The sequence below is a fragment of the Scyliorhinus torazame genome, chromosome 15, assembly GCF_047496885.1.
Source record: "Scyliorhinus torazame isolate Kashiwa2021f chromosome 15, sScyTor2.1, whole genome shotgun sequence".
Classification (NCBI taxonomy): Eukaryota; Metazoa; Chordata; class Chondrichthyes; order Carcharhiniformes; family Scyliorhinidae; genus Scyliorhinus; species Scyliorhinus torazame.
Window position 1 is genome coordinate 152,106,995 of NC_092721.1, and position 23,124 is coordinate 152,130,118.

The following is a 23,124-nucleotide window of genomic DNA, read 5'->3' on the forward strand; positions in this document are numbered from 1 at the left end:
TCCCTCACTATACCGTTGTTGGCTTGCATGTCCATCAATTTGTAGACAAAAATTTGCAAAAGCTTAACATTTTTTTAAAACCCTAAATGTGCGCAAGCAGTTCTGACTAACCAGGGCAGGACGTATTGAAACTACTCAGCTGGCATGACAGCATCTATGGAGATGCTGCCAAACCTGCTGTATTTCCAGCATTTTCGGTTCCTATTTTAGATTTCCAGCATCTATTTTATTTTTCTCTGTCCAAATAACGAAGCTTGTCCCATTCCAACAAAACGTGTCCCATTATTTTTTGTTTAGAGAGCAATCATTGATTGCATATGATGTTTAGTGCCCTTTCTGTATGTTGCTTCGCAATGAGGACATTTCTTTTGCATGTGAACCTGAGTGCATTCTGGCAAGCTGGTGCAACAATACTAGTCCAGAATGAGAACAGTGTGCAAGAAAATCTTTTCCATATTCAAATCTAACTTAATTATCCTTGAGTCATTGCATTAACAGTGTGTTCATGGCTGTTTAGCAGGAAGCAGACCCTTTTGCGAGCAGCAATCTTGAATGCAGGAAGAAGCAGCTTGCTACTCAGTCGGTCCATAAGGAAAGAAATAGTTTGAACTTCATACATGCAGATGAAAATCCATGTGAGGTTTTGTATCAAAAAGTTTTTTTTACACAAAGCAGCAAGCATGGACACATAAACCAATGTTTTTGTAGTGAACCTGATATTGATAATCATGATGTATTTTCAATTCCCAATTTGTGTTTTCTTGCACCAGCAAGCAGATCTGATCTCTCTAGGAAAAGTGGTTTTGGCCTTAGCTTGCAACTCTGTGGCAGGAATCCAGCGAGAGAATTTACAAAAGGCTATGGAGCTGGTGTCCCTCAATTATTCTTCAGATCTTAAAAACCTAATTCTGTAAGTTATTTCGCAAAGCTGTTCCTTAATTAGTGTAAGTTTCTATTTTGATTGAAATATTCTAAGCTGCGGTTATGTGTTCTGCCAACAGCATGTTTTCTTCCTGTGTCAGCACCTGTCAGCCATGGCTCAGTCGGTAGAAGTCTTGAGTCAGAATCATGTGGGTTTATAAGCTCCGCTCCTGAGACTGAGCACAAAAATATGGGCTGACACTTCAGTCTGGTACAGAAAGAGAGTTGCACTGTCAGGTGTTTTTTGGATGAAGTATTAAACCGAGGTATCATCTCCTCAAGTGAACGTAAAAGATCCCATGTCATTATTTTGAAGAAAAACATGGGAGTTTTCCTCTATTTATCTTTCAACACGATAAACTTAGATTAGCTGGCTGTTAACTTATTGCCGTTTGTGGGAAGTTGCAGTGCAAAGTTGGCTGCTGTCATTCCGAAATTACAGCAATAATGACATTTCAAAAGTACCTTATTGGCAGTCAAGTGATTTGGGATGTTCTGAGGGCATAAAAGACACTGAATAGATGCTAGTCTTTTATTGGCTCCTTTCATAAACAAAAGAAGGAGAAAAATGTTCTTCAGATTACAGAGAAATGCAGTTCACTGGAGCAAGGATAACTTTCAAAATTGAGATAATCTCTTTCACTTAAACTACTGATCAGTTTGTTACTCAGCAGTTCAACTTGAGAGTTTAAATCAATGTTTAGTAGATGAGTGCTTTTTATTTTGAACATAATGGATATTTGTTTTGATTTCTATTGCATGTTTGGTCATTAGTTTAAAGTATTAATTCTATACCTTTTGTTTTAATTTTAATACGGATTTTTCATTTTAATCAGCCACTACATACAAACTGGGAATTTCCTCGATCCTACTGAAGAATCTGCAATATTTTCCCAATTTACATTTCACACTTCAAATCAGATCACCCAGTTCTGCTGACCCTATGGACAGAATTTTATTAGGGGGCAGGTATTGCTGCCACTGGGAGCGAAAACTGGACCCGAGTCCATGCAGGTGGATGGTGGTACCCTGGAGAGCATTTTTCCAGTGATAGCCTTGGACCATTGTCCAGTTGAGGATGATGACCCACATTCCAGAGCTGCTGGTTCACTCAAAGGACTAACAATACAGAAGCCTTGGGCAATACCACCAACTGAGATGGCCGCTCCTTAAGGAATAGGAAGAAGAGGGCAACTCCACGTTGAGGCATCATTGTAGCCAAGGTCAAGTTTTCTTTTTACAATGCTGGGGCCAGCCAGACCCCAGAAATCAAGGGCAGGAGTTCACCCTCCGATGCCGCCACCAATGCTGCCAGGGTCATTGTTGCTTGCGATACCTTCATGGGCCAATGGAGGGCTGCATATCTTCTGGAAACTGGCTAGGAGGCCGCAGGGTTTATCTGGCTGCCGCACCACACAGTGGCAGCCGCCCCTCCACACCGTGGCAGCCGCCTCTCCACACAGTGGCAGCCGCCCCTCCACACAGTGGCTGCCGCCCCTCCACACAGTGGCTGCCGCCCCTCCACACAGTGGCTGCCGCCCCTCCACACCGTGGCTGCCGCCCCTCCACACAGTGGCTGCCGCCCCTCCACACAGTGGCTGCCGCCCCTCCGCACAGTGGCTACCGCCCCTCCGCACAGTGGCAGCCGCCCCTCCGCACAGTGGCAGCCGCCCCTCCGCACAGTGGCAGCCGCCCCTCCGCACAGTGGCAGCCGCCCCTCCGCACAGTGGCAGCCGCCCCTCCGCACAGTGGCAGCCGCCCCTCCGCACAGTGGCAGCCGCCCCTCCGCACAGTGGCAGCCGCCCCTCCGCACAGTGGCAGCCGCCCCTCCGCACAGTGGCAGCCGCCCCTCCGCACAGTGGCAGCCGCCCCTCCGCACAGTGGCAGCCGCCCCTCCGCACAGTGGCAGCCGCCCCTCCGCACAGTGGCAGCCGCCCCTCCGCACAGTGGCAGCCGCCCCTCCGCACAGTGGCAGCCGCCCCTCCGCACAGTGGCAGCCGCCCCTCCGCACAGTGGCAGCCGCCCCTCCGCACAGTGGCAGCCGCCCCTCCGCACAGTGGCAGCCGCCCCTCCGCACAGTGGCAGCCGCCCCTCCGCACAGTGGCAGCCGCCCCTCCGCACAGTGGCAGCCGCCCCTCCGCACAGTGGCAGCCGCCCCTCCGCACAGTGGCAGCCGCCCCTCCGCACAGTGGCAGCCGCCCCTCCGCACAGTGGCAGCCGCCCCTCCGCACAGTGGCAGCCGCCCCTCCGCACAGTGGCAGCCGCCCCTCCGCACAGTGGCAGCCGCCCCTCCGCACAGTGGCAGCTCCTCCAGATGTCAGTAAAAAGCCAGCGGATGTAGGAAGTAACCTTTAATTGATTACCTACCTTGTTGGCGGGCATCCATGCCAATTGGATCTCACCTTGAGAATATCCTGCGCTAGCAGGAAAGACATGGAGTTCTCCTCCCGATGTCTTCCTCTGTCATTTAACGAGGGCTCCCTCGTCCTAGCCCTAAGACTAATTCAACAGAGTAATTTTGTTCCAGCACTTCAATTTTCACTCATGCACCCAAAATTAAAGACAAAATTTGTTTTTCTTAGGTCTTATTTTTTTTCTATTATCACACCACCCGTCATTCATGTCAGGTTTTTCAATGTTTGAAACTCTCATCGCAACTGATTTGCTCTGGTTCTTTTTGGAAGAACGTACCATACATGCTCTGGAGACTGATTTCAATTTTGCAAACATCTTTTCCTCTGAAGACTTTACTTTCAGGTTTATGAAAAGTTGCTTTTAGAATATATTTAGCCAGTTAAGGTGCAGGTATGAGTCCTCGTGTTTGGTTTGTTCCATGTGGCCACAATTTCAGTATCAGCCAAGGATGCAAAAAGTTTCAAAATCAGGTTTTGTGTGATCAGAGCTTGGGCAGAGCATCTGACTGGGAATGCAAGTGAATATGTTTCACTTCCTTCCTGACCCTTCCCCTCCCCCCAAAAAATACACCATGGAGAGTATTCTTATTTTGTATATAACGGTTAAACTTCATCCACATAAAAAGTAGACTCTACACATCACTGGATTCGGTTAAACCTAACTCCTAACAAGTATTAATTGACATGGTCCCAGTTTTATGAGTTGACTTGTCCATAATTCAGTTTTGCGAATGCTTTTGCTTCCTTTCTGAAGTTTAGCAATAATAAAATAGAAATCAATTTGTTTGTTGTACCAGTTCCTTGAACTAAATGGAAGAAAAGAAACAATTGACTGAATAAAGTTGCATCTGTTCCAAATGTTTTCATAGGCTCTTGTTTACCTATCTATTATTACAGAGGTATAACCCATAAAAATATTAGTTTCATCTTTTACAATAGCGTATATTCAAAGCTTGTAGCCTTAAGGTTTTTTTTCTCCATGGTGCGTAATTCCTTCTTAATAGTGCAATGATATAGTTTATCTTTTAAAATAAATCACCAGCACCAAGTTGCACTCTATTCAAGAGAAGGCCTTCAAATTTACAAAAATTGGAGTTTAGCTCGGAGGGGGCAGCTTGAATCAGCCACTAGACCCAAAGAGCATCATCTAAGTTGATACAATTATTTATTCATGCTAAATCTAAGTAAAGATCTAGTTCAGCCTCAGTTGGATTATTATATCTAATTGGAAGCACAACACTTTAGAAAGAATGTGAAGACCTTGGAGATGGTACAAAATAAATTTACTAGAATGGTTCAAGGCATGAGGGATTGTAGTTAATAATACAGTTGAGTGAGTAGACTGGAGAAACTGGAGCTGTTCGTCCTCGAGCAAAGATGGTTAAAGAGGTGTTTTATATCATTTGGATTGTGATTAAAGGGAAATTGGCTGAAGGGTCAATAACCAGACGACACTGGTTTAAAACAATTGTTTTAAAAGAAGTGAACAGGAATGTTTCCTGCAGTGAGTGATTAAGATTTGGAATATGCTGCTTGATAGGATGGTGCAAACAGATTCAATAGTAGCTTTTAAAAGGACATTAGATAAGTGCTTTAAAGGAGGAAAAAATTGCAGGGATATCAGGAAAGAGCAGGAGAGTAGGACTAACTGACTTGCTCTTTGAAAGAGTCATGTCGGACGCCATGGGTTAAATGACCTCCTGTTTTCTGTTATTTTAAGTAGCAACATATTGTCTGCCTTGCTTGGTATTTCTGATTCTTTTTTTCTTTCTTTCATTGATTGATTGGTGAAAGGTTCACACATATCAAGTCACCGCTCAATAGGAGATAAGGATGTAAGCCAACTTTATGGCTCTTAGATCAGAGCTTGGTGCTCATTCAACACTCCCAGCCTTACTGAATGTCTGCCACTTCAGCTCCATACAAAGATATGTAGCGGGACAGGTAGTATTGAGGAAGCACGGGGGCTGCAGAAGGACTTGGACAGGCTAGGAGATTGGGCAAAGAATTGGCAGATGGAATACAATGTGAAAAAGTGTGAGGTTATGCACTTTGGTAGGAAGAATGGACGCATAGACTATTTTCTAAATAGGAAAAGGATTAGGAAATCAGAAGCACAAAGGGACTTGGGAGACCTAGTTCAAGATTCTCTTAAGGTTAACGAGCAGGTTCAGTCGGCAGTTAGGAAGGTAAATGCAATGTTAGCATTCATGTCAAGAGGGCTAGAATATAAGACCAGGGATGTACTTCTCAGGCTGTGTAAGGCTCTGGTCAGACCCCATTTGGAGTATTGTGAGCAGTTTTGGGTCTCATATCTACAGAAGGATGTACTGGCTTTGGAAAGGGTCCAGCGGAGGTTCACAAGAATGATCCCTGGAACAAAGAGCTTGTCATATGAGGAGCGGTTGAGGACTCCGGGTCTGTACACATTGGAGTTTAGAAGGATGAGGGGGAATCTTATTGAAATTTACAAGATACTGAGAGGCCTGGATAGAATGGACATGGAGAGGATGTTTCCACTTGTAGGAAAAACTAGAACCCGAGGACACTGCCTCAGACAGAGGGTGGTGAATCTGTGGAACTCATCGCCACAGAAGGCTGTGGAGGCCAAATCACTGAGTGTCTTTAATACAGAGATAGGTGATTAATATGGGGATCAGGGGTTATGGGCAGAAGGCAGGAGAATTGGGATGAGAAATATGATTGAATGGCAGAGCAGACTCGATGGGCCGAATGGTCTAATTCGTCTCCTATGTCTTATGGTCTTGTGCAGAATTCCCTTCTTTTCCATATCACTAACCCATCACTTTCATTGCCCCCTCTACCTATTCAAACCACATCCTCTCTCTCTAGTATCCAATCCTACATTTTGCACTCAATTCCTTGCACTCACTCTTCTAGGCTCTTTGCTTGCTTCTACTGCCTTCCCTTTGCTCACAACTCTGGTTCATTTTCCTATGATTACCTCTTCCAAGTTTCAATCTCTCCCTTACTTCCAAGCACCTAGCCCTCCTCTTACACTTTCTATTATGCACTTTACCCTGCTCTTTATCCAAATCCTGAATACCCCACACCTCTGTTATCACTCTGAATCCAAAGGTAATTTCAAAGCTTTAAGCTGCAAAACCAGCTTTAAAGAACAAATGGCAAGACTTCCGGTGACGGTGGGTGGGAGGCGGCCGCACAATGGAGGGCTCCCATTCTGGAACGGCGTTTTCGGGGCTTTAAGCCCGGTCCCAGGGTCCACGGAGGCGGCAAAAGCAGGGAGAAGGCGCAGATGAAGGCACAGTGAAGAAAAATGTTGAGGGTGAGCAAAAGAACGTCCGTAAGGAAAACAGCTGAAGGACGTCGGGGAGTGGAAAGGTCACCAAGGAAAATGGAGGCTGGAGCACCAGGGGAAGCTGCATTGCTTACAGCTGAAGAAATAACTAAGGTGATGGCTGCGGAATTCGAAAGGCAGTTTACAAAATACATGGAGACAATGAGGAAGGAGATGAGAGCGGTTTTGAGTGTGCTGGTGTAGGAGGCGATTTCCCCTGTGACGAAGGCGGTGGTGAGCGCAGTGGCAGAGGTGCGAGAGCAAGGGGAGGCGCTGAAGGAAGTGGCGGAGACGTTATTGCAGCACGGTGATCAACGTGCCTCGGTGGAGAAGGAGATGCGGAAGGTGATGGACATTAACAAGGATCTGCGAGGAGTTGAAGGACCGAAGCCGACTGAGTATTTTGCCGCGATGCTGGCAAAACTATTGGGGGAGGAGGAGGATCCCTCCCGATATGAACTGGATCGGGCTCATCGGTCGTGGAGGCCTGTACCAAAGGCGAGTGAGCCGCCAAGAGCAGTGACTCTGTGCTTCCGCAGGTACAGTGTGAAGGAGAAGGTCCTGAGCTGGGCCAAGCAGAAGCGGGTGGTGCAGTGGGCTGGAGCTGGTATACGTGTATACCAGGACTTTACGGTGGAGCTGGTGAGGAGGCGGGCTGCCTTCAACCGGGTGAAGAGGGCACTGTACATTAGCAAGGTGCAGTGTGGCATTGGATATCCAGCGAAGCTGAGGGTGACTTACAAGCTCAGGGACTTATTTTGGAACGGCAGAAGCAGCGGGGGAATTTGCGAAGGCAGAAGGACTGGCAGAACTGAGAAATTGAGAAATGGCCATGTGCCGATGTAACCTCATGACTGTATTTTCTTCTTTTTTGTTTCACCGCGTGCGTGTGTGGGCTAACGGAGCCAATGTTGTATATATTTGGACAAGGGAAGTGATGGGACTTTCACTCGAAATGAGGGTTCTTTGGGGTGTAGGTGGATACGCGGGGTTTGTGTGCTAAAAGGGGATTTCCTAGGGCCGAGCAAGGGGGAAAGGGACCCGGGCGGGGGCCTCCACGCAGGCCGGTTTAAGCTGGCCAGTGAACGGGAGTGAGGGGAGGGGCTGCGGCCATCGGAGCCTGGCAGAATAGGGTCCGAGTGGTCTAGCCAGGGTGGTAAGTTGGGGGGAAGGAACCGAGGTTGGGGGGAGGAGGCACGGGAGGAGTTGGAGACTTGGGGGGGGGGGGGGGGGGGGCGTATGTACAACTCTTGGGTATCATGTACGGTACTCCTTCAGAGGTTGGTTGGCGTTGAGTGTAGTGGGCGGAGGGAGAGTGGACTCTATAGGTCAATGGTGACCATGGGCGGTCCCCGAATCCTATTTCTTTTTTTCCTTTGTTTTTTTTGTTGCCACCGTGGGAGGGTTTGTTTTATTGGATGCATATATTGACAGGTGGGCCGTTGTTTGGGATGGTGGGAGGATGGGATTGTTGTTATTGTTAAGGGGATTGATTTTGTATTTGTTACCGTTTACTGTTTGTGGGTGGGGTGTAAATTTTGAAGGAAAATGTGAAAATGGAGAATAAAAACATTTTTTTAAAAAATAAAGAACAAATGGCTAGATTCATTAATTAGTGCTGGAAATCCGTACAGAATTAGGAGACCATGGAACCAGCAATTAGTCCATTAGCATATATTGAGCACTATTGGATGACTATTGTACAAGGCCTAAGAGCCAGAAGCAACAAGATGTGGTGGTGGTCAGTACAGTGGAGTAGTGGGGTGGGTCATACTACTATAGAACTATATGGCTAGACAAGCATCAAGAACAATGAAAATGGACAAATATACTCCGAATGAAACAAAAAACTGATAGAAAGAGAGGATCTTTGAGAAAATAGTAAGCAGAGGCAAAACAAGTAAAGTGAGTAGCAGTGTGGAGCACAGTGCCACCCAGAGCTGCATTACAAATTATTTAAGATCCTGGTACTAAGAGTATTCGTACCTCTACAATTCAGCCCACCCACTCCAATCTAATCTATTAAGACACAAGTAAAATTCATAGTAAAATACATGAAGGAAGTGACCAGTGAAATGTTTGCAAATTACAGTAGCCATATACTATGCTCAAATGAAACAGTTACCTGGAGGGTTCCCCATTTTAGTGCAATGCCTGGACATAAGCCTGAGTCCAATCCAACCCTGGTGCTACTTAGTTTTTGGAGGACAGAAAGGTGAGTAAAAATTGGTTGCTAAAAGTGAAGAAGGAATTGCAGGCATTAGTCTTTGTGATAACAAAATTGTGAAACTGGAAATAAGTGTGAAACGGAAAATAATTCGGATTCAAAATGATCAAAATACTGAAGACTTATGCAGGGATTTTTGCTCTGAAAATAGGCATTATGACCACAAAGCATGCAGACTTGATTCTGAGAAATGAATGTACTCGAAGGAAACAGTCATTTCCAGTTGCAAAGTATATTTTTGGAACATGACCAGACCTTTCCTTACCAAGTATACTTATTGCTGGTAGGAAAACTATTAGGAAAGAATGGGCAGTTATTGGTATGGAGAAGAAAGGGGGGGAAGAAGTTGCTGAGGAATGTAGTATACACTGTAGACCAAAGTTTAAAATCTTAATTTATTCTTAAATCTTTAATCTAGATACTTGCTGACTGACCAAAACCGGCTACGTAGTGTAAATGATATTATGCCGATGATTGGCGCACGTTTTTACACGCAATTGGATGCTGCACAGATGAGAAATGATGTAATAGAAGATGATCTGATGAAGGTAAAAAAAATGAAACTAGGTTACATGTACATAGATTAGGAATAAGGTGCTGGTACCAGGCTTAAATACTGATTTTCTTTGAAAATGTACATTGTAAATGTTCTTTCGTGAAGTTACCTAACATTTCTTGTTGCTGTTTCCAAGTAATGCCATTAAAATATTTTAATTTTTTACCTTCTCAATACCACATCAAAGCACACCCATACTGTCAGGAAATTATATAAAGTTTTGACCAAAATCTTCTGGCATACGGATCGTCTGAGAAGGGACGGATCATTGGAAGATGCGCGTCAAGACCCCACAGAAATCCTGTGTGCACACATGCGCTGTAATTGCCCTGGAAGTTTAAACATCCCAATAGACTGATTTGTGCTGACCAGGGCCATTCACAAAAATCACCAAACCTAAGTTCAGGGCAGAGACATGGACTCGATATGCAGGACTTACCTGCGAATCTACCCTGAAAATGTTACACCATTTAATACCTGGTCAGCAAGTGTTACTAAACTGAGCACTACAATGAACATGCCCATCAACCCTCCAAGCCAATCCGACTATGGACCAAACTATCCTCCTGACCATCCAACTATCTCCCCATCCCAATCCCACCCTACTAACCACACCACCAAACAACTACATCCCCAACCGTCTATCCACTCACTGACCAACCTATCCATTTCAATGACCTACACATCTCATCCACTCACCCATTCAGTAGTGCACTCACTTACTAAAAGACTTGGACCTTCAAAACCTCACTTGAATATGCTATATTAATCCTCTTGTGAAAAGAGGATGTGCCTCCCTTCTTCCGTCTGTCCTTGCACCAGACGATCTTCTTTGGTGATATTTACACTCACCGTTTGATGTTTTAGCCGGAATCGGAAATCCTGTCTGAAAAACCATAAAAGTGTTAGGTTGTAGAAATCTTCACGCACTCAATATATTCAACATTTGTGCTGACCAGAAGATCTGGGTCTTTGTCCCTTTTAAGTGACATGGGTCTTTATCCCTTTTAAGTGACATGGGCTGAAATCTGTTTGACTTTCCCCACATACTCACCTGCATTGCAAGAGACACCTCCATATTCTTTCTCGTTCCTAAATGAATCATCTTCAATATTTTATGTGTAAACTGGTCTTGGATTTATTAACACACGTCTAATATCAGGAAAGCAGACTCTCCTTTCCGGAGAACTTAATTTAAAATTCATGTTCGGTTCCAGATTCAAAATCTTTCAACAGCATGCCGTTGTTTCCTTCATGAGCTAGACAAGTATTGGAAGCTCTCTCGCAATGAAAATTTTGATCATAACAATGAGTGCACTTGAGTTAAATTCTTGATGGCCATATTCCAGTAAAAGACAGCTTAACCTTGATGTAATTTATATCAATGTGATGTTTTTGGCAGAATATTTTCCTCCAGAGGCATCTGGTATAGGTGCAAAGCTAGCTCTCTGCACTGATCTCCGTAATTCAGCATTACAGACATATCACTCAATATTCCGGATAGCTGTAGCTGAACTCCCCGTAATTCACTTGCTTCTTGCATGATATATGTCACTTTCAGTTTGTTATCAAAACACCTATTTCTGGTGTCGTCACTATTTCTGGTGCCGTCACTATCAAGCATTTTCAAATTTCTGCATTACCTCAGTGATTGCATTTCAAAAGTTTCATTGTCTTTAAAGTACTTAAGCATGCCTGCTGATTATGAAAGAGGTTATTTAAATCCTTTAAAGAAACTAAGTTTTTACACTAAAACCAGAAAGCCAGATAAGGAATCTAGCCATTGTGTTGACGTTCTGTTGGACAACCAGCAGACAACAACCAAATGAAAAAATTTGCAAATTTCAACTGTTTTAAATTGAATGACGATCCTCCATTACCTACAGTTTAACAAAGTTTAATTTGGATGAGTCACCTTTGCAAATACTTAAGTAACGAAAGTAAACATTGGTCCCTTCGATGCAGAGATAGGAAGAATTATCAAGGGAAAATGAGGAAATGGCAGAAATGTTGAACAAATTCTGCCTCCCAGCTGAAGACAAATTACGTATGAGAAATGGAGGGTAAATAAGGGGCAATAAGTGTAAGGAACTTGAAGTAATTAATAGCAACAGAGGAAAAGGTATTAGAGAAACTAAAGGGCCTAAATGCCAACAAATTCTAAAACCTGACAGCCTCCTTCCTCGGTCTCTTTAAAAAAAAAATAGCCGCAGAGATTATGGATGCATGCTACACAGTGGTTAGCACTGTTGCTTCACAGCGCCAGGGTCCCAGGTTCGATTCCCGCTTGGGTCACAGCCTGTGCGGAGTCTGCAAGTTCTCCCGGTGTCTGCATGGGTTTCCTTCGGGTGCTCCGGTTTCCTCCCACAAGTCCCGAAAGACATGCTATTAGGTAATTTGCACATTCTGAATTTTCCCTCCGTGTACCCGAACAGGCGCCGGAATGTGGCGGTAGGGGATTTTCACAGTAACTTCATTGCAGTGTTAATATAAGCCTACTTTGCGCCAATAATAAATATTATTATTACTGGTTATGACGGGTAGCACAGTCGCTAGCACTGTTGCTTCACAGCTCCAGGATCCCAGGTTCGATTCCTGATGGAGCACTGTCTGTGCGGAGTCTGCACGTTCTCCCTGTATCTGCGTGGGTTTCCTTCAGGTGCTCCGGTTTGCTCCCACAGTCCAAAGATGTGCAGGTTAGGTGAATTGGCCATGCTAAAATTGCCCCTTAGTGTCCAAAAAGGTGGGGTGGGGTTCCGGAGATGGAGTGGAGGTGTGGGATTGGGCGGGATGCTCTTTCCAGCAGCCGGTGCAGACTCGATGGACCAAATGGCCTCCTCCTGCACTGCAAGTTCTATGATTTTTCAGAATTCCCTATAGTCTAGAACGGTCCCAATAGATTTAAAGTCGGAACTGCACCACTATTTAAGAAAAGAGGGAACTACCGGCCAGTTAGTCTGACATCAGTTATTGGGAAACTGAAATTTATTATTCAGAAAGTCTTAACAATGCACTTCGAACATTACATCATGATCAAACGGAGTTGGCATGGTTTTACAAAAGGGAGATCATTTTTGACAAATTTATTAAAGTTATTTGGAGGAAATAACCAACAGGGTAGATAAAAAGGGAGCCAGGAGATATAGTATGCTTTGAGTGCCTTTTGAAAATCCATAAGGTGCCACTCAAAAGGATAATAGGTAAGATAAGGGTCATGAGGTTTGAGATGATATATATGCATGGATGGAGGATTGGTTAGCAGAGGGAAGAAACAGATGGGGCATTTTCAAGGTGACAGGTAGCAGATAATGAAATACAACAAGAATCAGCACTGGGACCTTGATTATTTACAATCTATATTAATGACTTCTGCTTATAATACAAACCTTGGTGAGAATGTAAGCTGTGAGGAGGACACAAAGGGGCTGCAAAGGGATATAGACTGATTAAGTAAGTGGGCCACAAGATGGGAGCTGATATATAATGTTTTAATAAGCAGGTGCAGCAAACAATCAGGAAGGGACATACCATGTTGGTCTTTAGGGAATTGGAGTACTGTAACTTAGTTGTGGTTGCATTCCTGGTTGTCACTTAATTTATTTAGCTGAAACAGGCGCAGTGTGTGTACTTGTTCTTTCTGTCTACAAATAACAAGTCCCTGTATATTAATATGTGTAGTTTCCAGTATACATGAATGCATGTTAAGAGCAGCCAAGTAAACAATCAAGTCTGTATAAGTGCATTAAAAAGTTGGCTTGAAGGGGCGGCACGTGGCGCAGTGGTTAGCACTGCTGTCTACGGCACTGAGGGCCCGGGTTCGAGTCTCGGCCCTGGGTCACTGTCCGTGTGGAGTTTGCACATTCTCCCCGTGTCTGCCTGGGTTTCACCCCCACAACCCAAAGATGTGCAGGGTAGGTTGATTGACCACGCTAAATTTGTCCCTTAATTGGGAAAAAAAATAATTGGACACACTAAATTTTTTTTAAATAAATTTTTTAAAGTTGGCTTGCATACAAGGACCCATAAAATCCCCAATTAAGCAATTTGACCTCAAAACTGCTAATCTCAGAGGTTGCCTAAATTGAAATTATAAAAACTAGAAATGTTTTTAAAAATTACATACATTACAAAATAGTTCCCACATTCATGCAGCTGGGTAAAACCCATCAGTTGCTGAACCCCGGCTGCCTCGCAGAAAATCAGAAAACTTACTGGAGCCAGGCTCTTAATGAGCCTGTAACACACTCAATGGGGTTGTTAATAACAGTGGGATTGTTCAAGGTTCGCTCCCACTCCTGCCCTTGAGAAAATGGCAGAGGGTAGAAACTGCGGCAGGATTTTCAGCCATGCAGCTTGGCTGTCATTTTGTTTGCTGTCCTCCATCCATTCCTGTCACGAAACTGCAGGCCGGTTAACTTAACATCTGTCACATGAAAAATGTTAGAAGCTATAATAATATGTTAATAATCAGCATGATTCTGTGAAAGGGAAATAATGTTTAAACAATTCAATGGAATTCTTTGAAGAAGTAGCATGCTGTGAATGGATGTACTTGTGCTTAGATTTCCAGAAGGCATTTGAAAACATCAACGGTTATTGTGAAAATAAAACCCATGGTGTAGGGGCTATTTCGGGGGGGGGAAAAAGCTCATGGTGTAGCGGGTAACATGTTGGCATGGATAATAAGATTGGCTAGTTAACAGGAAACGGAGTATGCAGAATGGGTCATTTTCTGATTGGCAAGATGTAATGAGTGATCTGTCACAGGAATCAGGGCAGGGGCTTCAACCTTTTACAATTTATATAAATTACTTAGATGAAGGGACTGAAGTTATGTTTGCTACATTTGCTGATGACACAAAAGGTAGGAAAGTAAGTTGTGAAGAGGATGCAAGGAAGCTACACTCCCTCCTTTCAGTTCTGATGAAGAGTTCAGACGCAAAACATTAACTCTGTTTCTCTCTTGAAAGATGCTGTCAGGCCTGCAGAGTTTTTCCAGTGTCCTCTGTTCTTGTTTCAGATTCCAGTATCCAGAGTATTTTGTTTATTTTGCAAAAATATATAGATAGGTTAAGTGAGTAGGTAAAAATCTGGCAAATGGGATATAATGTGGGAAAATGTGAAATTGTCCATTTTGGGGGTAAGAAAAAAAAAAAAAGCATATTATCTAAATGGTGCGAGACTGCAGAGCTCTGCAATACAGTGGGATCAGGGTGTACTCGTGCATGAATCACAACAGTTTTGGATGCAAGTCAGCAACTAACTAGGAAAACTAATAGATTGTTATCATTTATTGCAAGGGGAATTGAATACATAAATAGGGCGGGAGAATCTAGATCGAGGGATTACAGTTTAAAAATAAGCAGTCTCCCATTTAAGACTGGGATGACATTTTTTTTTCTCTGAGGGTTGTGCGACTTTAGAACTCCTAATCTTTGGAACATAGGAACAGGAGTAGGCCATTCAACCCTTGAGCCTGTCCTGCCATTCAATGAGATCATGGCTGATCTGTGACCAAACTCCATGTACCTGCCTTTGGCCTATATCCCTTAATATCTTTTCTTAACAAAAATCTATCTATCTCAGATTTAAAATTAACAACTGGCCTAGCTTCGATTGTCTGTGGAAGAGAGTTCCAAAGAACAAAGAAAAGTACAGCACAGGAACAGGCACTTCAGCCCTCCAAGCCTGTGCCGACCATGCTGCCCGTCTAAACTAAAATCTGATGCAATGCCTAGGTCCGTACCCCTCTATTCCCATCCTATTCATGTATTTGTCAAGATGCCCCTTAAATGTCCCTATCGTCCCTGCTTCCACCACCTCCTCTGGCAGCGGGTTCCAGGCACCCACTCCCCTCTGTAAAAAAAACTTGTCTCGTACATCTCCTCTAAACCTTGCCCCTCACACCTTAAACCTATGCCCCCTAGTAATTGATCCCTCTATCCTGGGAAAAAGCCTCTGACTATCCACTCTGTCTATGCCCCTCATAATTTTGTAGACCTCTTATCAGGTCGCCCCTCAACCTCCGTTGTTCCAATGAGAATAAACCGAGTTTAATCATCCGCTCCTCATAGCTAATGCCCTCCATACCAGGCAACATCCTGGTAAATCTCTTCTGCACCCTCTCTAAAGCTACCACGTCATTCTGGTAGTGTGGCGACCAGAATTGAACACTATACTCCAGGCAGCACGGTAGCATTGTGGATAGCACAATTGCTTCACAGCTCCAGGGTCCCAGGTTCGATTCCGGCTTGGGTCACTGTCTGTGAGGAGTCTGCACATCCTCCCCGTGTGTGCATGGGTTTCCTCCGGGTGCTCCGGTTTCCTCCCACATTCTAAAGATGTGCAGGTTAGGTGGATTGGCCATGACAAAGTGCCCTTAGTGTCCAAAATTGCCCTTAGTGTTGGGTGGGGTTGCTGGGTTATGGGGATAGGGTGGAGGTGTTGACCTTGGGTAGGGTGCTCTTTCCAAGAGCCGGTGCAGACTCGATGGGCCGAATGGCCTCCTTCTGCACTGTAAATTCTATGAAGTGTAGCCTAACCTTTACCACCCTTTGAGTGAAGAGCTTCTTCCTAAAATCTCTCCTGAACAGTCTAGCCCTAAGTTTTAGATTATGCCCCCTAGTTTTAGAATTTCCAACCAGTGAAAATAGTTTATCTTTCCCTGTTAATATCTTGAATACTTTGATCAGATCACCCCTTAACCTTATAAATTCTAGTGAAAACAGTTCTAATTTGAGTAATCTGTCCTTGTAACTCAACCCCTGTAATCCAGGTATCATTTTCCTCAAAAAGCGGCGGCATCAGGGTCTTTCAATATTTTTAAAGTAGAGGTAGATAGATTCTTGATAAGCAATGGGGTGAAGGTTATCAGGGGTAGGCGGAAATTGGAGTTGATCAGCCATGGTCTTATTGAATGGCCAAGCAGGCTTGAAGGGTCAAGTTGCCTACTCCTGCTCCTAATTTGTATATTCGATTTGGGACAGGAGAATTCTGGCCCAAGAGTCTGATGTGACTGAGGAACTTCAAGTAATTAGTATCAGTAAGAGAAAAGCACAGGGAAAGTAATGGAGCTAAAAACTGACAAATCTCCTGAGCCAGTTGGCCTACATTCTTGGCTTCTAAATGACATGGCTGCAGGCATAGTATATGCATTAGTGGTGATCTACCAAAATTCCTTCGATTCTGGAACGGTAAATTGTAAGGTACCAAATGTGACCACGCTGGTCAAGAAACGAGTGATAAAAAAGACAGGGAACCACAAGCCAGTTAGCCTGATATCGGTTGTTGGGAACATGCTGGAATTTCTTATTAAGGAAGCACTAATAGGGATCTGAGAAAATCAGCCTAAAATCTACATGGTCTTATGAAAGAGAAATTTATGAAGAATTTTTTGAGGATTATAACTAGATAAAAGGGTAACTGGATGTCGAATATTTGAATTTCAAAAGGCTTTTATTATAGCACCACGGAATAGGTTGTTACAAATAGATAAAGGTTCATGGACTTGTGGGTCCTATTATTATGGATTGGTTAAAGGAGGAAAACAATGCAGGAATACATAGATAATTCCCATTGTAATGTATCCAAATTTTCTGATAATGAGAGCTGGGTGAGAAAGTAGCCTCGGTGAGGTGGACACCAGGAATCTACAAGCGATATAGTCCGGTTAAGTGAATGGACACACAGGTGGCAGATGATGTGTAATGTGGGGAAATGTGCAATTATTCACTTTGTGGGGGGAAGTACTGTGTACAATTTTGGTCTCTATATCCAAGGAAGGATATACTTGCCAGAGAGGATGTAACAAATGATCACCGGATTGATTGCTGGAATGAGAGAGTTGTCCTCATGTGGAGAGATTGAGTAGAATGGGCCTCTACACGAGTTTAGAAAAATTTGAAGCGACCTCAATGAAACAAGTGGTTCTGATAAGGCTTGACAGGGTGGGGCAGAGAGGCTATTTACCCTGGCTAGAGAGTCTAGAACTAGAGGGCATGAGGTGGGATTGTCATTACCGAGGCAGATAGCTCAAGTTGGGAAATTTCCTGGCTCAGCCAGCCTTGCTATTAAACAACGGGCCCTGTTACACTCAATTTTAACTCAGGAGGCTCTCTGACACTGTGTCCTAGTTGGTTTAGAAGCTGGTCAGCACTCTAACGCTCACCCCTCATGCCCCTCACACTCCCATCCATTCCTGTGCCCTTTCCATGCCAATCCATACTCATAATACCTCCATAGCTACTCATCCACTATCCACCATGCACAGACCTTAGGAGTCATGTGTAGATGAAAAAAATTGAACTTCCAACAGTACGACAGAGATCCCATTCATAGATTATGCTTAAAAGAAATTCCCATACGTGAGGCCATTGAAATATTTTAAATAACCAAGTGTTCAATCTGTTCTAAACAAAGTTCTGTTCAGTAACCATATCAATATGGCCACCCCTTTAAACTGTTGATTAAAATGCAAACTCCAAACCCACCACTAAGATAAATGCTTTTGGAGCCAAGCATTTATATTGACCTCGACTGTAATAACAGCACTTGGAAAATGTCAACAAAGAACCTGTTGAAATTGCAGGAAGACATGGTAATCATTTTTTCTAACTTGCACCAAATGGCCTGTGAGTCCAAGCAAACATGACACTAATTTCAAATGGCCCTGCTGAGTTTGGGTTCCTCACTTGTGTGATTCAAGGCCCACCCCTTCCCCCACTGGCAAAAATTTGATCTGTCTGAAATGATGGCAGGACTCCAGGATCCGAGTCTCGCCCGTCATCTTTAAAGGTCCCCGGACTAGCCCAATTGCGGAATTTGGGTCTATAGTCTCAGGATAAGGAGGCAGCCATTTCGATTGAGATGAAGCAAAATCTCTTCACTCTGAGGGCTGCAATTCTTTGAAATCCTCTATCCCAAAGGGCTGTGAATGCCTAGACACTGAATATATTCGAAGTAGAGGTCAACACACTTGAGAGAATTAAGGGATATGGGGATAAGGTGGGGGTGTCAGTTTGCGATTGACGTTCAGTCATCTTTTATGGTGGAGCAAATATGAAGGGCTTTATGGCCTACGCCTACTTATGGTGATATGGATGTAACTGGAGGGGAACTTGGAAGTGGTTATGTTTCCATGTGCTTTCTTCCTTTGTGCTTCTAGATGGTAGAACTCACAGGCTTGGGAGATGGTATTGAAGTCTTGGCAAATGCTAAAGCACATATTGTAGGTAGTACACACTGTAGCCATGGTGCACTGATAATGGAGGGAGTGAATGTTTAATCTGATGAATGGGATACTGGTCAAGCAGGCTGCTTTGTCCTCTCTGGTGTTGAGTTTCTTGAGTATTGTTGGAGCTGCACTCATCGAGACGAGTGGAAAATATTCCATCACACCCCTCACTTGTGCCTTGTAAGTGGTAGACAGGCTTCAGGAGGTGGGAGGAGAATTGCCCATTGCAGAATAACCAGTCTCTAATTTGTTTCTGTAGCCAGAGTATTTAGTTGGCTGGTGCAGTTAAGTTTTAGATCAATGGTGGTCTCCCAGATTGATGTTGGTGGGGGGTTTGAAGACTATTGAAAGGAGCAAGTCTATTGAATGTTGAAAGGAGTTGGTTGGATTTTCTCATGTTGGAAATTATCATTGCCTGCCACTTGTCTGGCACGTATGTTACTTGCCATTTATCAGCTCAAACATGAATGTTCTCCTGATCTTGCCGCTTCATTATCAGCGCACCTATGAATGGAATTGAACACTGCAATCATAAAAGAGCATCCACATTTTTGCCTTTCTACTGGAAGGGAGGACATTGAAGCAGCTGAAGATAATTGGAATTAGGAGACTACGCTGAAGAGCTCCTGCAATAATGTGATGCCCTGTGGCTGAGATGATTGGTCTCTGATTATTGCAGCCACCTTTTCTTTGTGCTAGGTTATGACTCCAATCAATGAAAAATATTACCGATATCGTCCCTTGACTTCAGTTTTACTGGAGCTCCTTAATGCCACACTTAATGAATGCTGCCAAGCTGTCAAGGGTAGCTTCTCTCACCTCGCTGTTGGAATTTAGCTCTTTTGACCATGTTTGGACGAAGGTTATAATGAAATCTGGAGCCAGGTGGCCTAGTGGAACTGAAACTGAGCATCAATTGCATCTTGACAGTATCTTGAAGACATATGGTTTGGCTGTACATTGATACTGTTCTGTTTTAATCTGTTTGTGTTTTCTGTCTTGCAGGAGGTGCAAAATGGAAGGCTGTTTAGGCTACTAACAAAACTGGGAACCATCAATGAGAGGCCAGAGTAAGCTTTATTTACAGAAACTCACATTAGAAAATGAAGCTGCAGGCTTAATCTTCCAATCTCTGTACACTACCCCTCCCTTTCCATTTTTTTTCATTCTGAATATGATATTTCATTTTGTTTAGGCCAGATTGGATAAGCTCAGTAACTCGGCAGGTGGAATTAAATTAAATCTTTAAAAAATTATTTTGAGGAAATAGAAAGTAGGCATTCACAAAATTTAGTTTAGAACTTGTTTTTCATAATGAGAACATGAAAAAGTTCTCCTACCATAGTCACGGCAGTTTGACTGTCAGGCGCCTCTGATACACAAATGAACAACCATCTGACTTGTTGTTCGACATTGAGATACTTGAGCTACTCGAACTACTAGAATAATTTTGTTTAAGGAAAATTATTTTGTGGTGTTTAGAACAAAATTCCTTGTTTAATTTATTACTATGTATGTAATTAAGTCTATTACTAGGATGTCAGTTGATTTGAGGGCAAGGTTAGAAAATAACCATGTTTGCTCCATCGCCCGGACTACCTACTTCTCCCTCTACAAAATAACTTGACTGTCCATACCTCAGCTCATCTGCTGCTGAAGCCCTCATCCATGCATTTGTTACCTGTAGTCTCTCTCTAGGCCCACTAAATTCAGCTCATGCAAAACTTTGCTGCCTGTAACCCAAGTTCTGCTTACAAATCACACCTCTGCTTGTTGACCTACATTGTCTCCAGGTCCAACATTGCCTCAATTTTACAATTCTCGGGCGAAATTCTCCCCCAACGACGGGATGCCCGCCGACTGGCGCCAAAGCCGGCGCAAATCAGACGGGCATCGCGCCGGCAAAAAGGTGCGGAAGTCTCCGCATCTTTGGCGGCCTAGCCCCAACATTGAGGGGCTAGGCCGACGCCGGAGGGATTTCCGTCCCGCCAGCTGGCGGAAATGGCGTTTGTTGCCCCGCCAGCTGGCGCGGAAATGCGGCGCATGCGCGGGAGCGTCAGCGGCCGCTGTCAGTTTCCCCGCGCATGCGCGGGAGCGTCAGCGGCCGCCGAAAGTTTCCCGCGCATGCGCAGTGGGGAGAGTCTCTTCCGCCTCCGCCATGGTGGAGGCCGTAGCGGAGGCGGAAGGGAAAGAGTGCCCCCACGGCACAGGCCCGCCCGCGGATCGGTGGGCCCCGATCGCGGGCCAGGCCACCGTGGGGGCACCCCCCGGGGTCAGATCGCCCCGCGCCCCCCCCCCCAGGACCCCGGAGCCCGCCCACGCTGCCTGGTCCCGCCGGTAAATACCAGGTTTGATTTACGTCGGCGGGACAGGCAATTCCTGGGCGGGACTTCGGCCCATCCGGGCCGGAGAATCCAGCGGGGGGTCCCGCCAACCGGCGCGGCTGGATTCCCGCCCCCGCCCAATCTCCGGGAGCGGAGACTTCGGCGGGGGCGGGATTCACGGCGGCCAACGGCCATTCTCCGACCCGGCGGGGGGTCGGAGAATGACGCCCCTAATCTTTGTTTTCAATCCTTCCATAACCTTGTCCCTCCCTATCTTTAACGTTCCTATAATCTTTCAAGATATGTGTACTCCAAATCAGGCTTGGTATATCTCCTTGTATGGTTCATTATTAAATATTGTTGACTAAGACTCCTGCCATGAGACATTTTGCTGCACTGAAGGTGCTATGTGAATGCATATTCTTACTTGGCCATATTTTTTTGAAGAAAGTCAATGTAGCCCTTTATCATGCAGCAATGGTATTTATGCGCTCAATTTATGAGCCATTTCTTGTAACCAGTTTCTATCCGAACCTATGCTCTTGGGATGTGGTCGTTGCTGACAAGGCTAAAATTTATTGGCCATCCCTCGTTGAGTTTGAGAAGCTAGTGGTGAGCTGCCGCATTATGTACATCATAGTACTGTTAAGCAGGGAGTTCCAAGATTTTTCACTCTGACAATGAAGGTACGACTATATAATTCTAATTCAGGATGGTGAGTGACTTAATGGGGAAATTGTAAGTGGTGTTTCCATGTGTCTGTTATTCTTGGCCTTTTTGGTGATTGAGGTCGAGGCTTTGGAAGGTGCCGCTGAAAGAGCCGTGGCGAGTTGCTTCAGTGTATCTTATGGATGGTATACAGAGCTGCCACTGTGTGCCAGTGATGGAGGAAGTGAATGTTTCAGGTGATTTGATTTATTAATGGCAACATTAATTTGGAATTATTAAATAGTAGCTGTATTTTAGTGTAGGAGACACTGAAAATACTTAGAGGTTGACCATTTAGATGTGAATCATACTACAGGCTCGCTGTGAACCTCCTAAACAATTTTCTGCCAGAAGAACAAAAGTGAATCAATGGTTGAGAGCAAAATAAGCAATATTTGATTGCTAAGGCATTTTAGCTATGTTAGTTAGGAAAAAGGAAAAGTTAAGTGGCAGGACCCATACTTCCTAGAATATGGAGGGAGATGAGGAAAGAATTTGCTGAGGTCCAATAAATTATATTTCACAGCTGTGTTGTGTGTGAATGTGAACTGGAGGATTGGAATGTAATAAATGCATTATCCAACTAATTTGGATTACCTTAACACCTGTGGCATGGAAAATTTTAAGAATCATTAAGATTGAAATTATTTATTATATGGAAAAAGAAAATGTGGATAGAAGCAACCAGCATAAATGTCAAAAGGGCCAATTGTGTTTGAGCAGCCTCATTGAAATGTTTTGAGGTGGTAGCAAACTTAAGTGTGTGGAGAATAAAATATGAAAATGCTAAAAATACTCAGCCTGTCAGGCAGCTTCTGCGGGGAGAGAAGCAGTTAATTTTTCAAGTCAGTGATCTTCCTCAGAACTGGAAGAAGTTGGAAATGTGACCATTTCTATGTAAGTCGAAAGGTTGAGGACTGGGAGAAGGGAAGAATGATCAAAAGGCTTTAATAGAGTGGAAAGCATGAGTGCTTAAATAATAAAAATTATGGTCTGAGGCCAAAGGGGCGTGGCAATGGTACAGGTAAAGAAAAAAGAAAGTGATCGTAGAAGATCTGTAAATGGCAACAGCAGAAATATTAGCAGCACGGGCTTCCTGGAAAATGTAAAATACTCAATGATCTGAAACTGTTAAAATCAGAGAAGGATCCATCCCGATTCATGTAAAATGATTAATGAAGATATGAGCTTCCATTGACCTTCATTACAACAGTGCACAAGACTGAGGACAAGGTCAATAGAAGTGGGACAGAGAATTAAAATGACAAATGGCTGGAATATCTAAGTCATTCTTGTCGATTGAGTGTAGGTGTTTAGCAAAGCGGTCACCCAAATTAGTTTGTCTTGTCAATGTAGAAAAGCCCATTTAATATACAGCATATTAAATTGAACAGGTATGTTGCACCAAGACCGAATTACCTGA

At 44.1% G+C, this 23,124-nt stretch overlaps 1 protein-coding gene across 2 annotated transcripts in view; it reads left to right on the forward strand.

Moving 5' to 3' along the window:
- The window catches only part of pan3 (poly(A) specific ribonuclease subunit PAN3), a 269,750-nt gene that overhangs the window by 236,209 nt on the left and 10,417 nt on the right, over positions 1-23,124 (forward strand). For both annotated transcript variants that reach the window (XM_072476944.1, XM_072476943.1), the window contains exons 14-16: positions 771-910; positions 9,300-9,429; positions 19,675-19,739. In XM_072476944.1, coding sequence (XP_072333045.1) covers positions 771-910; positions 9,300-9,429; positions 19,675-19,739 — 335 coding nt within the window. The remainder of the gene's footprint in view (positions 1-770; positions 911-9,299; positions 9,430-19,674; positions 19,740-23,124) is intronic.